Genomic DNA, 23,533 nt, shown 5'->3' with positions numbered 1-23,533 from the left:
ATCCAAGAGAAAAGATAGTTTCAAGAATGTGTGAGTGAGTGGTCCCTGGATTTGTCTTTAAGTATGATTGTTCCTCAGAATTCTATTCTAGATCTTCATTTCTTGCCCTATACACTATCTGGGGTAATCTTATTCACTCATATGACTTCAATTACCACCTATATGCTAATTTCCAAATCTCTCTCTCTTGTCCAGACGTTTTTTCCTTACCCCTAAACCATATGTGTTTCTGTCTACTGGCTAGCTCCCTTGTACACTTCCAGGGATCTCAAACTCAGCAAGTCAAAAATTGAATTTATAATCTTCCTCCCCATCTGGGTTCAATTCTCAGGGAATTATATTTCCATCCTCTCAGACACCCAAGCCAGATGCCTGGATGTCTGCCAAATCCAATCTTTGCCCTCATCCCCCAAATTCAACTATGAAGTCCTGTGTTTCCAAAACTGATATATTTTATGAATTTATTCACATCTCCTCCAATATTAATACTGCTAATAATAATTAGTCTGGTCTGGGGTTTTCAAACTGCAGATCAATCTAAAATTAATTAAACTAAATTTAATGAGGCATACTGAACATTTTATTTAAAGAATATCAAATATCAGAGTGCATTTCATGTAATAATTATACATATTATTGTTACAACTTCTGCCTCACTTACAATAAATATCCACATACATATGTGAGTCCTGGGTTCTGATGTTAAATATATTTCTTACTGTGAATCATGGCCAAAAATGCTTGAAAGCTACTGGTCTAGATCAGTGCTGTCCAACAGAAATATAAGGTGAGCCACATATGTAAAGAAAAATTTCCATAAGCCACATGAAAAAAGTAAATTAATTTTAATAAAATATTTAACTCATATCAAAAATAATATCCTTTTAATATGTTATCAATATAAAAATTATTCAGCCATTTTACATTCTTTTTATCCTAAGTCTTTGAAATCCAGGACGTATTTCACACTTACAGAGCATCTCAGCTCAGACTAGCCACATTCAGTGGCAGGGGTCAAGAGCCACACTGGTGGCTCCTGTAGTAGGTAGTGCAGGTCAGGTTTTGCAACTACCTACCTTAGGCGGCAAACTCTAAATCCACTCTTAGCAGTGTGAACTTAAACTTAGGAACTAAACAAGATTGTAAACTCACACCAGTGGCTGGATCCCCCATCATATCCAACCCTAGAGATGGCACAGAAATTGATAGATCTGTAAAAACTGTGAAAACCCTGAGGATATGTGTGTGTGTACATGTGTGCATGTATGTTGACAAACAGGGAGTGATGGGGCCAATGACATCACAAGTTTTCTTGTTTTTGGTGCATCCTTCACCTTTTCCCAATGCTGGGCTTCAGCCTCTCCCTATGGGCATACATATCAGTCAAGGTAGCTGATACCTTCTGGGAAATACAAATGCATGTAGAAAAGTAATGAGTTGTAGAAGGAGGTGCACCATCTAGGAAAGTAAGAAACTGGACAACCTAGAATAGATGAAACAGATTAAATGCATCATACGGAAAGATAATTTAAATAAAATAGTAAATATCCTCAAAGTGAAAAGAATTCATATTGGTTACATCAGGGTTTCTCAACCTTGGCACCCTTGACATTTTGGGCTAGATAATTCTTTGTTGGGGTGGGGTGAGGCTGTCCTGTACATTATGGGATGTTTAGCAGCAGCTCTGGCTTCTACCCACTAGATGCCAGTAACACTACCCCAAGTTGTGACAACCCAAAGTGTCCAGACATTGCTGAATGTTCTGGCGGTGGGGGTAACAAAGTCACCCAACTGGATTACATGAAGCAGGAACAATAAATCATGAAGAACCAATTCAAAATACTGTGAAAAATATAATGGTTGAAGTAAATAACTCAGTAAATGGGTTATGTAGCAATATGGATCTAGGCCAAGAATGAATTATCGCATTGAAAAATCAGGTATAGGAAGTCTTCTAGAAGGTATTAGAAAGGGGTAAACATGAAAATATGAAAGTTAACAAACCTGGAGGATAGAAGTATCAATATCTACATCATAAAGAGTATAAGAAGGGGAAAAATAGAGGGGAGGAAATATTTGTAGATACAATGTTTGCTAAATTCCCAGAACTAAAAAAAAAAAAATTCTCAGATTGAATGGGTACATAAAGGGCCAATCAGGAGAGATGGGAAAAATCTAATCCTAGATACATTAGAGTGAAATGAAAGAACATCAAAGAGGAAGAGCAACATCCAGAGAGAAAGAGCAGCTTTCCTATGAAGGAACAAGATAGAGATTGACACTAGACTTCTTAAAGCATTCTAAGGAGAGAGTAGGAGAAAGGAAGTAGGGATCAGGAAGGAAGGGGAAAAGAGAAACAAAAATTAAAAGTGGGCTTTGTAATCATTCAATAAACTTATCTCTACTGCGGTGTAACAGAAAAACCACTCAGCTTGGTGTAAGAAACCTTGGCTGAAGTCCCAACCCAGACTCTTTGGCACTTAAGACACAAAGCCAGGTAAAAAGTTAGACTCCACGGAAGGAAACGGGGTGGCTGTACTTTTGTAGTCCCAGTATTTGGGCTTCAGCTGTACAGATGGATCCAGTTCCTAGGACCTGATTCACGAGACTGATGTATGCATCAAGATGTTAATTTACTATTCATAATGGGTAAAACATCTTTCCAGGGAATTATAAATACACCTGGGCTTGTTATTCATGGCATTTCTCATCTAAGTTCTCAATTAATTACCAATGAATTACATATCAATTAGTGAATACCGAGTCAGAAAAATTAGTTGAATGATCATGAGGAAAAGGATTAATTTCCTCATCTCTTTAGTGTTATCATCCTATTTCAGTTTTTCTCTTGGCCACTGATGATTAAATGCTAACCAATTCTTGCTCATCTCCCCGCCACTCTCTACTCCCTGCCCCTCCCCATGTTTCACAATCTTACATTATGTCAAATTAGATTAGTTTTATATTTCAGTCTTGAGATAACCAGGAACATCATGATTGGACTTTCTTATCAAACATTTGCAGGACACCTCTTTAGGTTGGTTAAGTAAAAATAACCAATAGTTATTACATGTTAGGTATCATATATGCATTATCTCATTTAATCCTCACACAACTCTATGAGGTAGGTACTATTATTCCTATTTTAGAAGTTGGGCAACTGGGGTAGTGTAAGTTAAGTAACTTGCTCCAGGTTATTCAGCTAGTAAGCAGGGTCAAAGGAAGCTAGTAAGACCTCAAAACCAACAACCCGAATAACTGCTAGATTTTCCCCGTGTCCTAGGCTCACTTTTCTTGTCTGCACCTATCTCACAGCGTTGTGAGATTCAAACGAGATAAAATATGCAGCAGGTTTTTAAACCTATGAAGCGTATTGCAAAATGGCACATACTATTTTAAAATATACAATTAAAATACAGTCTATTTGTAATAATGGGTAACATAGCACGATTACAGAACATATACATTTCACAATCACAAAATTCAGGTCCTTAAAAACTTTTTATTGAAATATAACATACATGCTGTAAAGTTCACAAAACGTAAGCGTGCAGCTCAATTAATTTTTACAAAGCATAAATTGAAAAAAAACAAGTAACCGCCACCCAGATCAAAACATAAAACTTTACCAGTATCTCAGAAGCCTCCCTGTGGTAAATAGTATATGCTTTTAAATTAAAGACCTGGATTCGAATCTTGATCTGGCATTTTGTCTTTAGGTCTTGGTTGAGTCATCTGTAACGTGAAGATAATAGTACCTTAAAAAACTGTTGAATTAAAGGTCACAAAATGTAAAATGTCTATCGCAGTGCCTGAATATATCTGGTCTATAATAAACGTAATTATTATCGGGCAAAAGCACAAGGCAGTCGCCAACTCTCACTTCCTGTCTTTTTGTCACTCACTTTTGAAAGTTGCTCTTGCTCCTATTCCTTTTTCTTCTCCTTTCTCGCCCCTCCTACTGCCGTAAATGGCCCTCCAGAGCTGTCGTAAAATGTTCCTCCCCGCCCTCCATGTGGCGAAAACGCAATCACGCTTGACGGCGCAAGGTGGCTCAGCCGCAAGATGGCGGCGCTGGCGGAGGAGCAGACGGAGGTGGCGGTCAAGTTAGAGCCTGAGGGACCGCCGACGCTGCTACCTCCGCAGACGGGGGACAGCGCTGGCGAGGGTGGCGGCGGCACAACCAACAACGGCCCCAACGGCGGCGGTGGGAACGTTGCGGCGTCGTCGTCGGCCGGCGGGGATGGTGGGACCCCCAAACCCTCGGTGGCTGTCTCCGCCGTTGCCCCGGCGGGGGCGGCCCCGGTGCCCGCCGCTGCTCCGGAGGCCGGCGCTCCCCACGACCGACAGACTCTGCTGGCCGTGCTGCAGTTTCTACGGCAGAGCAACCTCCGCGAGGCCGAAGAGGCGCTGCGCCGTGAGGCCCGGCTGCTGGAGGAGGCAGTGGCGGGCTCCGGAGCCCCGGGAGAGGCGGACGGCGCCGGCGCTGAGACGGCTAGCGCGCTTCTTAGTCGGGTCACCGCGTCGGCCCCCGGCCCTGCGGCCCCCGACCCTCCGGTCAGCGGTGCTTCGGGGTCCGCCGCCGTCTCGGGCTTAGCGACAGGTCCTGCGGCTCCGGGGAAAGGTGAGCCGCGGGGTCCCGGGGAGGCAGGGCCGGCACGAAGGGGAGCGAGCCGGGAAGGCAGAGGCTGGCAGGCCTGCACCTCTGCGGGCTTGTTTTGAATTTCCTGGGCCCGCCTCTAGGGCCACATGCCCGCCCCTTTCCCTGGTGCGCCGGCTGCGCAGTCAAACCCTCTTCCGAGCTGTCAGTTCCAGCGAGAGGCTGTGGAGAGCTGTTGAGCTGAGGGATGTATGGGGACGGTGGGCGCGAAGAGGCAGGGACTTCAGGCTTTTGGTCCCTTTCCTCTCATTTGGGCTCTTGAGCCTTGGGCAGGGATACATTAACACTAGCAATATTTGTACAGTTTTGTACTAACGTACTTTTACTATAAATACTTTATTATGTATCTTACTTTTCTCAGTTCCACTGTGAGGTAGACAGTACCTCTATTTTAGAGATGAGAAAACAGACTGAGAAAGGCCAAGGGACTTGCTTTGGATACACAGCCAGGGAATGATGAATATAGTGTAGCCAGTCTTTCTCAAAATATAGGCTAAGTAACATTGGTTTTAAATCTTTTAGAGGAATGCAGATTCTTGGGCATCACTTCAGACTTAGTGAATCAGACCCTGTGCAGGTGGAGTCCGGGAATCTGCGTTTTAAAATAAATGCTTCCAAGGGGTACTGATGTAGGGCAAAGTTTGAGAATCATTCACTTAGGAACAGGCGTTGGGCAGACCTGAGTTCAGTTTCTGTCTCTATTGCTTTTACTTGTGTGATGCTGATTGTTATTCTTCCTAAGCTTGAGAGTTTTTTTTCCCTCTCTATTAAATGGGTTATTGTGAGATTTAGATATAATATATGTAAAATATCTGGCACTGATAAGTTTATGCTTAGGTATCCATCCCTGACACCTGAGGCTTCCCCCCTCCCCTTTTGTATTTATGAGACCTAACTTTGCAGCGTTGCCAGAAGTGAAGTATGAATATGTAGCATTGTAACTCATAAGTGGAAATGTATGCAAATGTGATTGAGAGGAATCTTTTGAATGCTGAATTTTGTGAATGAACTATAAGATGGATGAATTATGTTGTTGGTTATTTTGCTGTAATCTCTCATCTCTTCAGAAACTTGACCTAGTTTTTAGATTGTAACTCAGAAACCAGTAGGGAGGAAAAGAGGCCATCAGAGTAAACTTCTAAAGAACTTCTCTAAAATTTGTGCAGTAAAAAGCATAACAGTACTATAATTGCAACTTAAAAATTTCCAACAAACTCTGATTCGATTGACAGATGTATCATTGTTTGGGATAGAAATATTACAAATAAATACTCATGCTTTTTGCCTTGAAATAATGGTTATGGAAATTGTTTTAAGCATATAAAATAGATTTGCCTTTTGGAAATATAAATAAGGCAAGTCCTTCCCACCATTAACATGCTTATATTTTATAGGGAGTGATAGATGTACATCTATGAAGGTAACAGGATAGGATGTGTTGCTGGACAGTTACAAAATATTTAGGTAGTTCAGAGAGCTGGAAATGTTACTCCAGGGCATAGCTTGGTGGTGGTGGGTGCCATTTGCACAGAGCCTTGAGAGAAGATTAAGATAATTGTTTGATTTGCACATACCGTGTTTTATAAAATTTGTCTTTAAAATAAGGTACCTCTAGGAAAAATACTGAATCTTTCTGTTATTGATTTGAAAATTTTATTTTAAGATATGGACAAACCGAAGGAATTTTGGATGGGTGACTGAAACAAAGTGAATCCCATTAAAAGATTATGTGATTGAGTTGGGGAAGAGCGTTTGAGAGGAGAAGGACAAACATCTGAGAAACAATTCACCTCTGGACCTTAGCAAAACAGCCTTAGTCTCTTGGTGCATGTCAGGTCACTTTCCTGAAAGTTATTTTTCATTTTTTAAACAGTTGGAAGTGTAGCTGTGGAAGACCAGCCGGATGTCAGTGCCGTGCTATCAGCCTACAACCAACAAGGAGACCCCACAATGTATGAAGAATACTATAGTGGACTGAAACACTTCATTGAATGTTCCTTGGACTGCCATCGGGCAGAGTTATCCCAACTCTTTTATCCCCTGTTTGTACACATGTATTTGGAACTAGTCTACAATCAACATGAGAATGAAGCAAAATCATTCTTTGAGAAGTATGTGAATTTATGTATATATATAATATGTATATATAGCTATATATATATAATGAATACACGCATCTGTAACTACACAAATGTAAGACTGCAACTCAAAAAGTACTTTATGAAGGAGAGGTACCTGGTGCTATGAGAACCTAAAATGAGGGATTTGATCTAGTTGCAGAAGTCAGGGAAGGCTCCCAGAGGAAGTGATGCTTGAGGTAGGATCTGAAGATTGAACAGGAGTTAACCAGGGGAAGAGAAGAGGGAGAAGCATGTGTGCAGGAGAAGCTCTGTGGCAGGAAGGATCATGGTAGGTACAGAGATGAAAGGCAAGTGTGGCTGGAGCAGAGTGTGAGGGTGGGGTGTGGTACAACAGGAAGCTGGCCGGTTGATTAGGGGCTGGAGCAGGCGGTTCTTGGGCCATATTGAGGGTCTTTGTTTATCCTCAGAGCAGTAGGAGGTTGTATTGGATGGGATTAGATTTGGCTGAGATTCACCGAAAAGTCAAAACAAGAGTGGCATAAATAAAAGTTTATTTTTACTTTTATCCTAAGAGCAATATGAAGCTGTGTTAGGATTAGATTAGACTGAGAGTGACTGGACCCCAAACAGTAGAGACTTGAATACGATAAAAGTTTATTTCTCTCTCTCATGAATGTAGGCAGTCTAGGACTGGTATGGAGTCCTTGATTATCAAGGATCCAGGCTCTGTTGATTTTGTAGCTCTGACATCCTTGTCATGCATTTTCCACCTGTGGTACAAGGTGATTCTCTGGCTCTAAGAAATCATATCAGTGTTACAGTCAGCAGGGAGGGCACACATCCTTCCTGGAAGTGACATATATTTCTCCCTTTTTTATGTCATTAGTCAATGGCCAAGGGAGGTAGGAAATATGGTCTTTACCTAGGTGTCTATGTGACAGCTAGTATTCAGGTGTTTTATTGTGGAGGAAGAAGGAAAAAAATGGATATTTGGGGACAGTGAGACATCTTTGCCAGAGAAGTCATTGAAGGACCATGTTATTATTAGATTTACATTTTGAAAGGACCTTTATGCAGTGGGGAGAACAGATGGTGGGGGACAGTGATTATAGATTGACCATTTTGGGGGTTATTGTACTGGTTCTCAACTGAAGGTAATATTATGCCTCCTTCCTCTGGGCTGTTTGAAACTGGAGGTGATTTTGGTTGTCGTAATGACTAGGCTGGAGGATCAGGTGTCTTAGGGATTCCAAAAGTTCCGATACGTGCAGGTAGTCCCACTTAGCAACAAATTGTTTTGCCCCAGATACTAGTCGCAACCCTGTTGAGAAACACTGGACTAGGGTGTGATAGCGTTGGTGAAGGGAAGTAGACATATTCCTGAGGCACTTGGTGAGTGATTGGATATGGAGGTGTAAGGGAGATGAAAGTATAATTGATAATCCCTAGGTTTCTGGCTCCCCTGGCTGGATAGGGGTGCTCTTCACTGAGGTAGAAAACCCTAGAAGAGGACTGGTTTTGTCAGGTTGTAGAATAATCTTGAGTTCAGATTTGTTTATGCCTTTGACTTATTTAAGAGATGTCAAGTTGATAGATGGAGGATATATAAGGCTCTGAGCTTAGAGGAGAGGTAGGGACTGGAGCCATAAATTGGAGTGTGTGCAATATTGATGGATAGGGATGAGACTGTCTAGGAAGGAGCATGAAATAAGTCAATGGGAGGGCTAGGCCTGGACCTCAAGGAACTCCAGCATTTGGTGTAGAAGAGAAATAAAAGGAGTAGAAGAGATGACCAAGTAGAAGAGATATAAAAGGAGAGGCCAGAGAAGTAGGAAGAAAACCAGGAGAGTGTTAAGTTATAGAAGCCAAAGAAAAGGAGTGTTTAAGAAGGAGGCAGTGCTTAACAGTTTAAATGAGAGCTCTTTGGTACAAGCAATAGACCCAGAAGCTAGAACTTGTCAGGTAACACAGGTAGTGGTAATAGAGGAACAATAGAACTCAGGACTCCTGGCTTCTGTGTCATTATATTCATTCATTATTCTACAGTGCCTAATAGAAAGTATATAAGGCAAATGTTCTGTAGCTCAGTGTTTCTGAAAGAAAAGATTATGGCTGATGGTGACAGAATTTCTAAGCTAATTTTTCTTACAGTACTGTCATCAAAAAACCTTCTCTTCCAGTCTCATGGTGTAGCCATCTCCTCACATAGGAAGCTGGAATATCATAGGGGACTGACTTTCTGTGTCCTTGTCATGGACAGTCTCAGCCCTTGCCAGGACCCATGCTCAGATGAACTTATTGGTGGCGACTAATACAACACCAAGAGGCTGAGATTTCTAATTTCATTCAAATCTTAGACAGAAACTCTTAATTCATGTCTTGATGAGTCATAATAGTGTAGCACAGGTAACAGTTTAGGAATCTATTGGCTATGTGTCAGAGCTACAGTCCTAATATCTTATGTTTAATTTGTTTTCTAAATGTTTTTGCATTGCTTGCTGCTCTTTGTGAGTGTCAATATATGATCTTTACATTTTATTTTATTAGGATAATTAAGATTTGTAGAAACAAAAGTACATTTAAATTTAGTAATTGTCACCAAGCCTGAAAGCTTTATTTAATTGCCTTTGGTAATGGTGAGTAAATGGGAGTGCTCACTGTTTGATATCAACACGTTTGTTCTTTAGTCATGTTATTAAAGTACGGATATTTAATCTTTATATCTGGTATTAAGAATATGCGAAATCACTAAAAATGATGGGTTTTGTGAGAATGTCATGTGTTGATTATTGTTGAGAGGCTGGGTGATAGGTACACTGAATTCCTTATAATAGTTTCTACTTTTGTATGTGTTTGAAATTTCCCATAATAAAAAGTTTTAAAAAGTGAGTTTTGAGAGAACATAAAATTTAGTAGAGCAAAGTTTCTAACATTTTCAAATGTCTACCAATGGTGGCATTCAAATGAGACTGTCTGCCAATGGTGGATAGCTTATCTTTCATTCATTTATGGTATTTATTTCAAATTCTCTTAAAATGTTTATGATGCGTTTATTTCATTAGAGAATTAAATTGGTCATTTTTAGGATGAATTCAGAACTGAATTGTAATCATTTTGAAATGCGTTACTTCTTATCCTACAGCTTAGTCCACGATTATTCAGACTACTACGTTGAAAATATTCTGGGATGTTTATAAATATATGGGGGAGAGGCAGATCCCTTAACGATTACATTGAAAAATGACTTTTTAAAATCACTGAAACAGGTTCCATGGAGATCAGGAATGTTATTACCAGGATGACCTACGAGTATTATCTAGTCTTACCAAAAAGGAACACATGAAAGGGAATGAGACCATGTTGGATTTTCGAACAAGTAAATTTGTTCTGCGTATTTCCCGAGACTCGTACCAACTCTTGAAGAGGCATCTTCAGGAGAAACAGAACAATCAGATATGGAACATAGTTCAGGAGCACCTCTACATTGACATCTTTGATGGGATGCCGCGTAGTAAGCAACAGATAGATGCGATGGTGGGAAGTTTGGCAGGAGAGGCTAAACGAGAGGCAAACAAATCAAAGGTATGGGAATAAACCTAAGAACTATATAATGCAGATTATGAAAAATTGTAGCATTTCCATCTACATAATTTACACATTTTTCTTATAGCTAGTTTGGGAATAATATTACACTGTATACTAAGTTTCATGTTCTAAGGATGATGTATATATTAGTGAGAATTTGGGAATGGATGCATTTAACAGAACCCTGACTACATTGGCAGAAACAAGTAAGAGTTTTTTCTCACATAAAATGAATTAAAGCAGAAGGCCCTCCTAGGCTGGTGTGAGGGCTCCACAATGCCATCAAGGACCCTGGCTCCTTCTACTTTCTGCTCTGCCATCTTCAGAATGTGGCTTTCTTCATTGTGCTCACAGGTGGCTATTGCAGCGCCAGCTTTGCATCTGTATTCCAGGAAGGCAGAAGGGGGAGGATGAAAGACATACCTGCTGAATCTCTCCCTTTTTATCAGGAAAACAGTATTTTTTTCTAAAACACTACCCAGTATATCTGTGTGTACATCTATTGGCCAGAATGATATTATATGGCCATTGTATGGCTTCAAGGAAGCCCGGCAACAGAAATGATTTTATCTGAGCATACTGCTGCTCCAACAAAATCAGGGTTCTGTTAGTAAGGAAGAAGGGGAGATTGGCTATTGGGTAGACAAGTACAGAATCTGCTTCAGGATATACATGACCCTGTTGTAATTGTGATTCCTCCTATCAAGATATGAAAAGGATGTATTAATGAACAAAAAAGTAATTTAAAAAATTGGCTCCTTTGACTTGTAGGTATTTTTTGGTTTATTAAAAGAGCCAGAAATTGAGGTGCCTTTGGATGATGAGGATGAAGAAGGAGAAAATGAAGAAGGAAAACCTAAAAAGAAGAAGCCTAAAAAAGATAGTATCGGATCCAAAAGCAAAAAACAAGATCCCAATGCTCCACCTCAAAACAGGTGAGGAAAAAAACCTCAGGAACATGTGTGGAAGTTGAAGACAATGTTATAGATGGTTCAAGTTATTTAATATTCAGAGTAATTTCCAGTCTGTTTTTCTTTCACAGAATCCCTCTTCCTGAGTTGAAAGATTCAGATAAATTGGATAAGATAATGAATATGAAAGAAACCACCAAACGAGTACGCCTTGGGCCAGATTGTTTACCCTCAATTTGTTTCTATACATTCCTCAATGCTTACCAGGTTGGTAAAATGATTTGGCACTTTCTGGGAGAAAATTAGGAGTCATGAAAAACAGTGATTACCATTAAAAGTAACTTAGATGTCTTAACTAAAATGAAGATTTCTTCTTTAAACTCTTGATATAAATATGGCTTAAAGACAGCAGTTAGGAAAGGAGAATTGGACATTGCTCAGAATAGATAGAAGGCAATGTTTAAAAGACCTTTAGCGACTTGTAGGTACCAGAATCTTGCTTGTATGTGTCCTTCATTTCACTGATCAGAATTCTGCTAGCCTTTGAAAAAGGAGGAAGCTATGTGGTTCATCTCTCTTGAACTTAAGTACTTATGTAAACTTAATATTTTTTATTAAGAATTCTTCATATCTTTATGTCTGTAAGCCTCTATAGACATAAGGCTTTATAATAGGCTGCTGAGGATATATTTAGTAAAGTACAAAAATGATTAACATTTGCTTTATATGATGTACTCCAAATTCAGAGGGCAAAAAGGGGTAAATGACATGTTTTCAAAGTAAGTGCTTTTGAACAGTTGATTTCAAAGGAGAATGAAATCTCAAATGATCTTTTATATGAGAAAAATAGCTATCATTATATATTCTCTAAGATGTGATTATAATTTTTTCCCTAAAACAGTATCATTTAGTGTGTGTGTGTGTGTGTGTGTGTGTATATTATATATACATATATATTTTTTAATTGGCAGGGCCTCACTGCAGTGGATGTCACTGATGATTCTAGTTTGATTGCTGGAGGTTTTGCAGATTCAACTGTCAGAGTGTGGTCTGTGACACCCAAAAAGCTTCGTAGTGTCAAACAAGCAGCAGGTAACTGACATGACCTGTCAGGATATAAGCTCATTGTTAGTTTACACCAATCTTGATTCCAAGAAATATACAGAAGACATTGTGATCTTAGCAGAATTTCACTTGATTTTACTTTAAGTCAAAACGGCTAATAACATTGCCAACAGTGAAAAGTGCATTGGAGTGGCAATCAGGAGACTGGGGTGCTAGTCTGGTTTAATTTCACTGGTCCTCAGTTTTCTCATCTGTAGAATGAGGGCATTAGGCTAGAAAACTCCCTAAGGTTAAAAATCTAACAGTTTATGATTGTTTGCTTGTGAATTAAAAAAAAAAACCTTTAAATAGTGGGAGAGTACTTTCTGTTTTAGCCATAAAAATGGCTAAAATGAACTAAGACCAGGGTTACATTTTAAAGAAAGTTTCTTGCTAACTGTATTGTTAAACAAGATAATACATTTTCAATAATTTATTTTAATATTTCTGTAGTTTCCTTTTGTGAAACATGGTGATATAATGGATAAATTTGAGTTTCAGCCCTAGTTCCAACACTAAATAGCTGTGTGCACTCTGGCATATTATTAACTGTTCTGAACCTCACTTTCTTCTCTTATACACTGGGATGATAGCACCTAATTTAGAGGCATTAGCACAGTGGTTGGTATGTAGGAGGAACAGTTCAAATGTTAGTTCTTCTCCTGAACTGTGATGTAATTGCCTTAAAATGTTTTAATGAATGTACTTAAAAAAATTAACATTTCTGGACCATTTTAGATCTTAGCCTCATAGATAAAGAATCTGATGATGTCTTAGAAAGAATCATGGATGAGAAAACAGCAAGTGAGTTGAAGATTTTGTATGGTCACAGTGGGCCCGTCTATGGAGCCAGCTTCAGTCCAGATAGGTAAAATACAAACAAAAAAATTAAATACTGCTGTATTACATTGAGATTATATGAAAGTTAACTACTGGGAACATTATGAGAATGTTGGGGAAAATTCCTTTAGAAAAATCTTGTGGTTGCCTATCATTCATTATCTTTTTTTAATTTTTTTTTTATTTACTATTTTTTTTGTGGTACGCGGGTCTCTCACTGTTGTGGCCTCTCCCGTTGCGGAGCACAGGCTCCGGACGCGCAGGCTCAGTGGCCATGGCTCACGGGCCCAGCTGCTCCGCGGCATGTGGGATCTTCCCAGACCAGGGCACGAACCCGTGTCCCCTGCATCGGCAGGCAGACTCTCAACCACTGCGCCACCAGGGAAGCCCCATTATCTTTTATTATTACTATTTTTTTGTAGAGAACTATTTTATTATCCTTTAAAAATTTTTTTAAATTCATTTTTATTGGAGTATAGTTGCTTTACATTGTTGTGTTAGTTTCTGCTGTACAGCAAAGTGAATCAGCTATATGTATACATGTATCCCCTTTTTTGGATTTCCTTCCTATTTAGGTCACCACAGAGCACTGAGTAGAGTTCCCTGTGCTATACAGTAGGTTCTCGTTAGTTATCTATTTTATACATAGTAGTGCGTTATCTTTTAGCATCTTGCCCTCTGCTGATTTATCTTGGGGTACTAGTGTATAATACCCAAATTTACAGAATCAGGATACATAGCTTCAGTGTTTGCTGGTTATAAAAATCAACTTTAGTTTTGTGTAACTCCAGTAGGGGTTGAATTGCTTCTTTGGGTTCTTTCTTTGGGTTTTGTGGCTACTGCTGTCTTCTGTCATCTCCAAATTCACAACAGATTACTGATATTAAAGGCATATTACCTATCAATTGAAGATTTATCTTTGTATAATCAAAAGAACTAAGAGAATACTGAAAAGGGAATTTGAAAGCCACAAATATGTGTTTGCCTATTTTTCATGATCTCTAACATTCTGTAGAAATGCAGGGAGGGTATTTTGTTATCATAATACCATCTGTATCTTATTTTATAGATAATAGCTTTCAAACCATCAAGATTTTTATCCTTATGAAACTTTGAGAATGAGGATTTTTGTTATTTTATAGGATTTAGCCAGATGGTACATTTTTACTTGAGGGAAACTTCTGATTTCATTGAAAACCATAGTACTTTCTGAGTAGTTGAGCTTTTCTGTTCATTCCTGAAGAAGGCAGAGTATTATTCTCGCGTCTATAGTGTTTTTTGTTTTGGCTTTTTTTTTTTGGTCCAAAAGATGTTTACTTTTAAATTCTTACACAACTTTTACAGGATATGAAAATAGCATCTCCATTTTAAAGTAAAAAATTAAGTTTTAAGTGACATATCGCATTTCTTAGAAGCCTTTCTCAGGTGACCTTATTTGATCATACTTTTTGTCATTACCTCTTCGGTATTTTTTTTTTTCGAAGAACTGTGATTTTCCTCTTAATAGATGTTTTTAAAATAATCTAGTCTCATTCAGTAGGTGCTCGGTAGATGTAGAGTGTCACAGCTAACATTAGTACTTTAAACTCTTGTTATCTACTGTGAATTTCATGTATAAATTAAAAGTGAGATGTAGCATGTCAGTTAGCTATGTTTAATATATACAAATGTACAGAGAAACTGGACAGGTAACTAAGTTATTCTAGGAATCGAATGTACTACCTTCTCTTCTCTCAGGAACTACCTGCTTTCCTCTTCAGAAGATGGAACTGTTAGATTGTGGAGTCTTCAAACATTTACCTGCTTGGTGGGATATAAAGGACACAACTATCCAGTGTGGGACACACAGTTTTCTCCATATGGATATTATTTTGTGTCAGGGGGCCACGACCGAGTAGCTCGGTAAGAACATTATGAGCTTAGGACTGGGCCTATTCAAGGAACAGAATGGTTTCTTGTTGGGAATTAGAAACTCCAGCCAAACTCATTTTTGCTTGTTATTCAGGATCACATTTTGAGAACGTCAGCATTTGTAGGTCCTTATTTGAAAACGAATTTGGGACAGGAATATTACTATGTCTGCAATTATGTCTATACCAAGAGTCCATGCCCTCCCCTTCCCCAACCGGATGCTAAACCTTGTCTTTTAGAACCACTGTGAGCACGTTTATTTCCCTGTCATCTCCTTAGAAGTTGAGGATGAGGTGTCTTGGGTTAGAAACTAATTATGTGGTGGCCAAAACTAGGGAAAAATACTCTTCTATAAGTTAGACTAGGAGTTGGAGTGGGGGGTGTACATACAGAGAACTAAAGGATTATAGAATTAAAAATTTTTTGTACCGTGTCAATTAGTTTTTCTTAAGAATGTTTAGGGAGTTCCCTGGCAGTCCAGTGGTTAGGACTCTGCGCTTTCACTGCCGAGGGCATGAGTTCAATCCCTGGTCAGGGAACTAAGATCCCGCAAGCCGCACTGCGGCCAAAAAAAAAAAAAAAAAAAAGAATGTTAGGCTCAGTCATTCCATCTGCTTTCCCTCAGGTAACTAGTGAGTGGGACCCATTTGGAGCTAACAGTTCACATGGTTGTTTCTATTATTGATTTTGGCATTTCACAGTTAACTAATTACCTTCTTTTGTTTTCAATAATTTTTTTTAAAAGGCTCTGGGCTACAGATCACTATCAGCCTTTAAGGATATTTGCTGGCCATCTTGCTGATGTGAATTGTACCAGATTCCATCCCAATTCTAATTATGTTGCTACGGGCTCTGCAGACAGAACTGTGCGGCTCTGGGATGTCCTGAATGGGAACTGTGTAAGGATCTTCACTGGACACAAGGTATTTTATACCTTCATCATTCCAGCGCACAAGGTTCTTTTGAGATAAAAATAGTTTAAAAATTAACCAGATGGATGGACCTAGAGTCTGTCATACAGAGTGAAGTAAGTCTGAAAGAGAAAAACAAATACCATATGCTAACACATATATGGAATCTAAAAAAAAATGATTCTGATGAACCTAGGGGCAGGACAGGAATAAAGATGCAGACGTAGGGAATGGACTTGAGGACATGGGGAGGGGGAAGGGTAAGCTGGGATAGAGTGAGAGAGTAGCATTGACATATATACACTACCAAACGCAAAACAGGGAGTGGGAAGCAGCTGCACAGCACAGGGAGATCAGCTCGGTGCTTTGTGACCACTTAGAGCGGTGGGAGGGAGGCGCAAGAGGGAGGGGATATGGGGATATATGTATACATATAGCTGATTCACTTTGTTATACAGCAGAAACTAACACAACATTGTAAAGCAATTATACTCCAATAAAGATGTTAAAAAAAAACTAACCAGTGACACATTTTAAAGATACTATTCGCACCACTAAACTTTATAATTCTAACTTTTGTCTTATTTTCTTAGGTATTTTTAACCCTATTTTTGATTCTTTCCATGGACTTCTTTTCTAGGGACCAATTCATTCCTTGACATTTTCTCCCAATGGGAGATTCCTGGCTACAGGAGCAACAGATGGCAGAGTACTCCTTTGGGATATTGGACATGGTTTGATGGTTGGAGAATTAAAAGGCCACAGTGATACAGTCTGTTCACTTAGATTTAGTAGAGATGGTGAAATTTTGGCATCAGGTAAATGACTAGATATGGCTTTGTGGTAAAGGGTCAATGGTATATTTAAAGGAAGCACTGAATGACCATTGCAAAATTAAGTCCTGCTGTTTTCTAAGTTTTGCTTCTCCTTAGCCACGATTCCAGATTGTTACCCTATATGTATGTTGACTTCTCAGGTTAAAACTACTGCTTGAAGTGCTTCTTTAGAGGGAATAATAGTTACTAATCAAGTTCAGATTTTTTTCACCAGAAATAAAAAGTAAATGCATAAAGCATACTTGACAGAATCTCAGAATCTAAATAAGGCAGATGCTACTAAATGGTTTCCTTTGATTTCCCCTTAGGTTCAATGGATAATACAGTACGGTTATGGGATGCTATCAAAGCATTTGAAGATTTAGAGACTGATGACTTTACTACAGCCACTGGGCATATAAATTTACCTGAGAATTCACAGGAGTTATTGTTGGGAACATATATGACCAAATCAACACCAGTTGTACACCTCCATTTTACTAGAAGAAACTTGGTTCTAGCTGCAGGAGCTTATAGTCCGCAATAAACCATCAGTATTAAAGACCTTTGGAAGCTACTGTTTGAAAAAGGGAGACTAAAAGCAAATACCTCAGTGATTAATATTTAAGCTACAAAGAATGTTTTGTCTATATGGATCTGGAAGTATGCTGCTTGGAAAATCTGAACAGGATAGTTCCACATTTCTATAGCAACCACATTTAACTAATTTCCGTTAGTTGAATAAGAGGTATTATGTTCATGGAGGGGACATTTATGGTGCTTTGGATTTTGTGGAAACTATGCATCGCCTGTTCAAATGCTATTTTAATTTATTATGTTTAGAAAAAAATCAGTTGATTTCAGTAATTCATCCTGCTTCAAGGTTCAAATTGAGTAATATAATACCATCCTGAATTTTAGCTGAAGAATTCTATGAGCATGTATGTTCCTGCTGTAAAAATGTAGTTACTGTATGGCACTCAAGTACTATGTTAAATGATCCACTAGCATTTTTGCTTGGCTCATGATTAGTGGAATGTATGTTAACTGGGTAGGGTGAACTACAATTACTTTTTGAGAAATAGATGAAGTACAACCATCCATTGACATCTGAATTTATACCGGTTGGATTGAGTGCACGCAAACACTATAAACCAGGTGAAGAAATTAACTTCCATGTTCTACTTCAGCTAAAATGGCTACATACAACCTAGTACACTTGAAGTCAGACATTTCAATTGCTTACCTCCAGTACTGAGCCTTGCTTTGGGAAACTAAAAGATTTAGACCAAGTCACTGCCAGTTTTTTGCCTTTGTTGCATTTTGTACAGTTTTTATATTTTTGATATCTTGTAAATAAAGACAACCAGCTTTTCCAGGTTCATAATTTATTGTACAAATTGGGTATCACATGATGAGCTGACATTAGCTTCTTCAGGCATGGGAACTTAACAGATGACGTACAGTTGAGAATCCTATAAACAAAACAAAAATTGTTTAGACACCAATGTGTTCAACTCTACTTTTAAGACATTCAGTAATTACTAGTACAAGACTATCCGTGAACCCCCTGAAATTGAATGCAAATTCATTAGATTCTCAAAGGAGTCAGTAACCCCCCAAAATTTAGGTGTCTCTCAGCTTAATACAATTTAACACTCCCCCTTTAACAAAAGAGCTGCCAATAATTCAGTATGATGCTAAATGTATACCATTAGAAAAGCCTAGTACATAGAGTAACATCTTTTTTCATAAAGTAGTATTTTAAACAGTAGAAAACAAGGAGGGTGGTATTATCCCCATTGTAAAAACAAAGTTAGGAGGAACCTAACATGAAAAATTGGGCAAAAAACTACCTGTTTGTCAGGAACAAGCCATGGACCACTGCATTCTGGGATATGCAGTCAGTCCCTTAAGGTCAATAGTTTTGTGACTGGAAAAGTTTTTAAGAGGACAGGAAAAAATTTTCTGTCATGGAGGGCTACATTAGATAAAGATCTGGGTTTTGGGTTTTCTGCACCTCATCTACCACCAACACAACAAATATTTACTCAAGCAAGGGCAAATGGGGGTTGGGTGGCACTATAAGAAGAAAATGAAGTCTAGGGGGATTTAAGGAAAAGACAGAATGGCTTACATAAAAATTGAAACTAGCAAAAACCAAGATATATTTGCAACTGATTTAAAAGGCTGGTTAATAACTATTAAGAGAGCTTATACAAGAGAGAGAAGGTCTTCACAAAGATAAAGTCCCAAATGTTAAATGAGAAGAACACAGAGAATGTTAAGAAAAATACAAGTGGTAAACAAATGGAAAAAACATACAACTTTATCAAAAAGAAATTATTTTTACTCCTCAAATTAACAAAAATCAGAAACTGATGTTATTCAACATTGCCTGGGGAAGAAAACTAGGCGCCCCACAACCCTCTGGGAAAGCGCTTCACCTTAAGAAAACAATCACAGATACAAACACTTCATGCTCAAAGGCATTCATTGTAATGTTATTTATATTAAGAAAAAATTCTAGTAGGAGACATTTCCTCTGTGAAATAAATCATATACCCATGAGCACTCATGCATTCAAATTATAGAGAACATGCATGTTATAAGATAAAATTATAGATATGGATCATAGCCACTGGAAACCAAACAAATATATTAAAAAAGAGCTAAACTGAAATGTTAACGAAAATTGTCAGGGTAATGGGGACATGGACAATATTTTTCTTTTTTCTTGATTGTAATAAATTTTGAACAATATACTTGTATAGTGGGGGGGGACCCCTAAGATCAAAATGGCAAAGTTATATAAAGTTTTAAATGTTAATTTCTTACCATTTATGTTGCTTTCACAGCTGGAGTTTTTTTAGACCTTAACTTAAAGTATAAAACTATCAAAGCAATACCTCCATATGTGGCCAGTACACACTGAAAAAGAAAGGAAAAAGTAAACAAGAGTTGTTGTCACATCTTATTCTAAAACAACTGCTTAAAGGTATCATTAATACTTACATTCATTCTCCCTGTGAGAGTGTAAGAGTTGAAATATTTTTTGATACCAGTGAATTGGTACTGGGCATCAGTTTCTGGACCTGCCATGATTTCAATCTTTTAAAAAAAGAAAGAAAGCAACAAATTGGTTTGGATGCAATTTAAAAGAAAAAAAATTTTTAATTAAAAAATCCAAAAAAATTCATTGCATATAAATGTTGTAAATTTTATGTATGCCTCACCCAACAAAGCAGCAGCAAAACGGTGGAAAAAACCTTGCTGATAAGAGAAACGTTTGGAAGGAGGACTTTATCTTGGTTGTTATCACACAACACTCCAGAATATATATCAAATCACTCAGCACAGGAAGAGAACACAGTAGTCTTTAAGTCCATCCTCTGACTCAATATTGGTTGATGTTTTCATTCCTGGCTCTATCTATACCACAGTACACTGTACCTGGAATTAATCAGTTTTAAGACTAGCTGAAAGCTGGAGGTTGTGATACTTTTCAAAGTTCCTCAGAGGGGTAACCACCAACTAAACAGCTCACCTTGCAACCCCTCTTTTTACAGTTTTTCTTATAAATTTAGGACCTCCATGGGAAGGGGGAGAAGGGATCATTTACTAAATGGAGTTGATACATACTAACTATTGGTGTGTGTGTGGGGGGAGCTGAAATCCTTACTCCTTACACCAAAACAGATCAAAAGATTTAAATGTAAAAGTGAAGCCAAGATTTCCTGAAGAAAACATGGGCAAATATTTTAATCATCTTAGGGAAGGGAAAATATAAAGGTGGCCAAACGCAAAACGGTAAAACATACATCACCTAATGATCAAAGATGTAAAATGAGACCAATATTTAGCCATCAGACTACAAAGATAAATTTATGATAATTAGCAGTAGTAGTGGGAATGTGGGAAAATAAGGATTCTCTCTGTTGCCTGGAGGGAGTGTAAACTGGTACAACCTTCCTAATATGCAATTCTTCTGCAACAGCTATCAAATTAAAAACTTAGCATACCCTTTTACCTAGCTGGTTCATTTGTTTGCCAGAAATTTATCCTTATAGAAATATTACAAAGTAGAAACGTATAGTATGGTTCAAGGATGGTAAATGAAATACAGTTTATGAGAATAAATAAGAACTAGAAGTCCGTCTACAGAAGACTAATAAGTGATGGTTTTCACTGAAGGAAACAGAATGCATGGAGATCTTTATATATAGACATGGAATGATGTCCCCATGCACGCAGATCTTTATGTACTGACATGGAAACACGTCCCAATGTCATGTTAAATATTTAAAAAATCCTATTTCTGGACATTATAGAGCACATCAATGGTTCTCAAAGTCTGGTCCCCACACTGTCACTATTCATGGCAACTTGTTAGAAATGCAAATTCTCAGGCCTATTTAATCAGAAGGACCTGAGTCCCAACAATCTGTTTTAATATGCCCTCTAAGTGATTCTGATGTATGTTAAAAGTTTGAAAAACACTGCAGTAACAGAAACAAAACGAGATGCTTATTAGTAATTATATTGGGAAAAAACCCTGAAAGAATATATAGCAAACTTTAAAACGGGGTTACAGCTATAGAACCTATGTATTTCACAAAGGCGTGTACTTCTTTTATAATAAAAATAGTAAAGGCACATTCAAAGGTCACCAGAACAACACTCGAAAATTCGTCTGTATGACCGCCTATCTACCACGACCGACGCCACGCCGAGTCGATTGGCAATATAAACGAGCCGGTCGAGGTCCGGTCGAGATTGGTAGGCAGTGGCAGTGACTCAGTTGGCTCTTGATGAAATGGAAGCGGGAGAGACCTGCGAGGAAGTTGTTGCTATGGAAACTGGCACTCTCCAGTTTACCATTCAAAGGCCTTCAGAGGCATTCACGTGCATAGAATTGGCAATGAAACTTTGGACAAATGACCTTAATTTTGAAAACTGTTTCAAGAAAGTTCTTGTAGCAATGAAGGATTCCAAACTTCCCTGGGCCACCTTAGGGGCCTTGGCCAGTTCAGGCCAAGTAGGAAAATCTCCATTAAAAGAAATCTTTATGATATAGCTTTCATATTAATTGTTTTATTTTAGTAAACTTATTAAACACATGCTTTCCCATTCATCTTCAGAACAGATTTTTGGATTCTCACAGTATCAAGTAGGTTTCTCGGAGAAACCCTACAGAAAACAAGGGCTTAACTTTGTCCAATTATTAACTGATAATTCCCACTACCTTGTGTTTAACAAACATTTTCAGAAGGTGAAATGGTGTCCAACTGAAACAATATTAAGGTACTTTAAACTTCTCTCCACACAATATGGAAGGAAGGCTGATGTTTCCAATATTACACAGAGGACTAATTCTGACTGCAGGGAAAGGCACAGTACAGGAACTGCAATTTAGTCTAGGTTGTAAAGAAAGACTCTTAAAAAACGCTGAGATGGAGGGGAAACAGATAAACTGGAGCAAAGCCTGCAAGCACTTGGGTCTGCTTCCTCAGCAAACTGCAGGTTACTTTTGGGCAAACATCAGGAATCCTTGTGTTAGATGGTACTTTGTGGAATAACTGAACTGAAACTTGCTTTCCTTCTGAGTCATACTTCAGTTTAGAAAGACATTAATGAAAAATACCTAGACTAAACTGTACTAATTGCTAAACTGTAGCCTATGGCAAAGTCTAAGCGACGGGGTCTTCGCTTGTTTCTAATTAAGCGGCGAACTGCTATTAAATATAATTAATCTTTCCACGCCTCTCTTCACCTGTAAAATGGGCACTTCAGAAACTACCCTCGCTACTTTTTTTCTCGGTACCGCTGTTGTGTCGGACCGGACACCTACCTGGATTGGTGAGATGACGCGGTAAAGGAGGCAAAGACGAGGGAGAGCCGCTCACGTACCAGAAGCAGCCTCTTGCACTTAAAGGAGTTTACAGCTCTCTGTTCTGCCTACCTCCTAGGAAAGGCCTTCCCCACTGATCGAACAGATTGAAATCTAACCCGCTTATCGCGGGCTCGGCGAAGCGCAGAAGGCCGGCTACACTCACTCGCGCTTGACAAAGGCTGCAGCGCAGCTAAAGGAGGCCTGGCTGGACAGCTTCCTAAGCACAGCTCAGTGCAAACAAACTGCTTTGGGCATACAGTGGGAAAGAGGTTAACATGACCAGAGAGGGTCAGAAGCCCGAGTTCTCATCCAATATTACGTCACTGGGTGACCTTGGGACACTCCCTTCGCTGCGGGCCTCATTTCTCTCCACTGGAAAATGCATTCTAAGGGCCTTTATAAACTGGGGGAAGGGGGCCTCTACCTCGCACCAAAGCTTCCCAGCCACCGTCCGAACCCTCACGCCCGGCCCTCATTTTCTCTAATTTCTTTTCCATTCACCATCACTCTCCCCGCCCCCCACGTCCCCCACCCAAAGCGAAGACCTCGCGATGTGCCCGGACCAGGAAACGGTCGGATTCTAGGCCAGCCCCACAAAGCGGAGCCGCGAGGTCCGAGCCCGGGTTCCCCTCCACACCCACCTTCCAAAACGCACAGACCCCGCTGCAGGTGTCCTTCAGCTGACGAAGCTGCTCCTCTGCCCCACCGGAAGAAGCCGCCTCCCCCGCAAACGTTCAACGGGCCTTACGGATTCGGCCCTCTGTGCCGACTGCCTACGGCTCTAAGTCCCGCCCTTCCGCTTCCTGTCTCTAAATCTCTCTC

At 39.1% G+C, this 23,533-nt stretch overlaps 2 protein-coding genes across 3 annotated transcripts; one reads left to right on the top strand and one right to left on the bottom strand.

Annotated features, from left to right (window-relative positions):
* Positions 1-4,048: 4,048 nt before the first annotated feature.
* TAF5 (TATA-box binding protein associated factor 5) lies at positions 4,049-18,192 on the top strand. The gene is made up of 11 exons (XM_030865511.2): positions 4,049-4,624; positions 6,534-6,771; positions 10,008-10,323; positions 11,098-11,261; positions 11,369-11,504; positions 12,209-12,329; positions 13,080-13,209; positions 14,919-15,083; positions 15,838-16,015; positions 16,644-16,821; positions 17,148-18,192. Exons 1-11 carry the CDS (start codon positions 4,066-4,068, stop codon positions 17,363-17,365), a joined length of 2,403 nt encoding a protein of 800 aa, XP_030721371.1. The 5' UTR covers positions 4,049-4,065; the 3' UTR covers positions 17,366-18,192.
* Positions 18,190-23,510, bottom strand: ATP5MK (ATP synthase membrane subunit k). Of its 2 annotated transcripts, none has more exons than XM_030865513.2 (4): positions 23,353-23,510; positions 19,834-19,929; positions 19,657-19,749; positions 18,190-18,293 (listed from the first exon to the last, which is right to left on the bottom strand). In XM_030865513.2, the coding sequence occupies exons 2-3, from the start codon at positions 19,918-19,920 to the stop codon at positions 19,660-19,662; spliced, it is 177 nt and encodes a 58-aa protein (XP_030721373.1). In that variant the 5' UTR covers positions 19,921-19,929; positions 23,353-23,510; the 3' UTR covers positions 18,190-18,293; positions 19,657-19,659. The 2 variants fall into 2 exon arrangements, with proteins under 2 accessions (XP_030721373.1, XP_060142408.1); XM_060286425.2 differs by lacking the exon at positions 23,353-23,510 and adding an exon at positions 22,670-23,203.
* Between the last annotated feature and the right edge of the window lie 23 nt (positions 23,511-23,533).

The sequence above is a fragment of the Globicephala melas genome, chromosome 16, assembly GCF_963455315.2.
Source record: "Globicephala melas chromosome 16, mGloMel1.2, whole genome shotgun sequence".
Taxonomy (NCBI): Eukaryota; Metazoa; Chordata; class Mammalia; order Artiodactyla; family Delphinidae; genus Globicephala; species Globicephala melas.
Note: the sequence above shows the minus strand (reverse complement) of the source record. Positions and strands in the feature narration are given on the sequence as shown.

Bases quoted from the DNA above. Each gene is read 5' to 3' on its own strand.
- ATP5MK (XM_030865513.2), bottom strand. From the start codon at position 19,920: ATGGCAGGTCCAGAAACTGATGCCCAGTACCAATTCACTGGTATCAAA. The intron at 19,750-19,833 runs GTAAGTATTAAT...TTTCTTTTTCAG, and splicing joins CTCTCACAGGGAGAATGAAT to TGTGTACTGGCCACATATGG.
- TAF5 (XM_030865511.2), top strand. From the start codon at position 4,066: ATGGCGGCGCTGGCGGAGGAGCAGACGGAGGTGGCGGTCAAGTTAGAG. The intron at 4,625-6,533 runs GTGAGCCGCGGG...TTTTTTAAACAG, and splicing joins TCCTGCGGCTCCGGGGAAAG to TTGGAAGTGTAGCTGTGGAA. The intron at 12,330-13,079 runs GTAACTGACATG...GGACCATTTTAG, and splicing joins TAGTGTCAAACAAGCAGCAG to ATCTTAGCCTCATAGATAAA.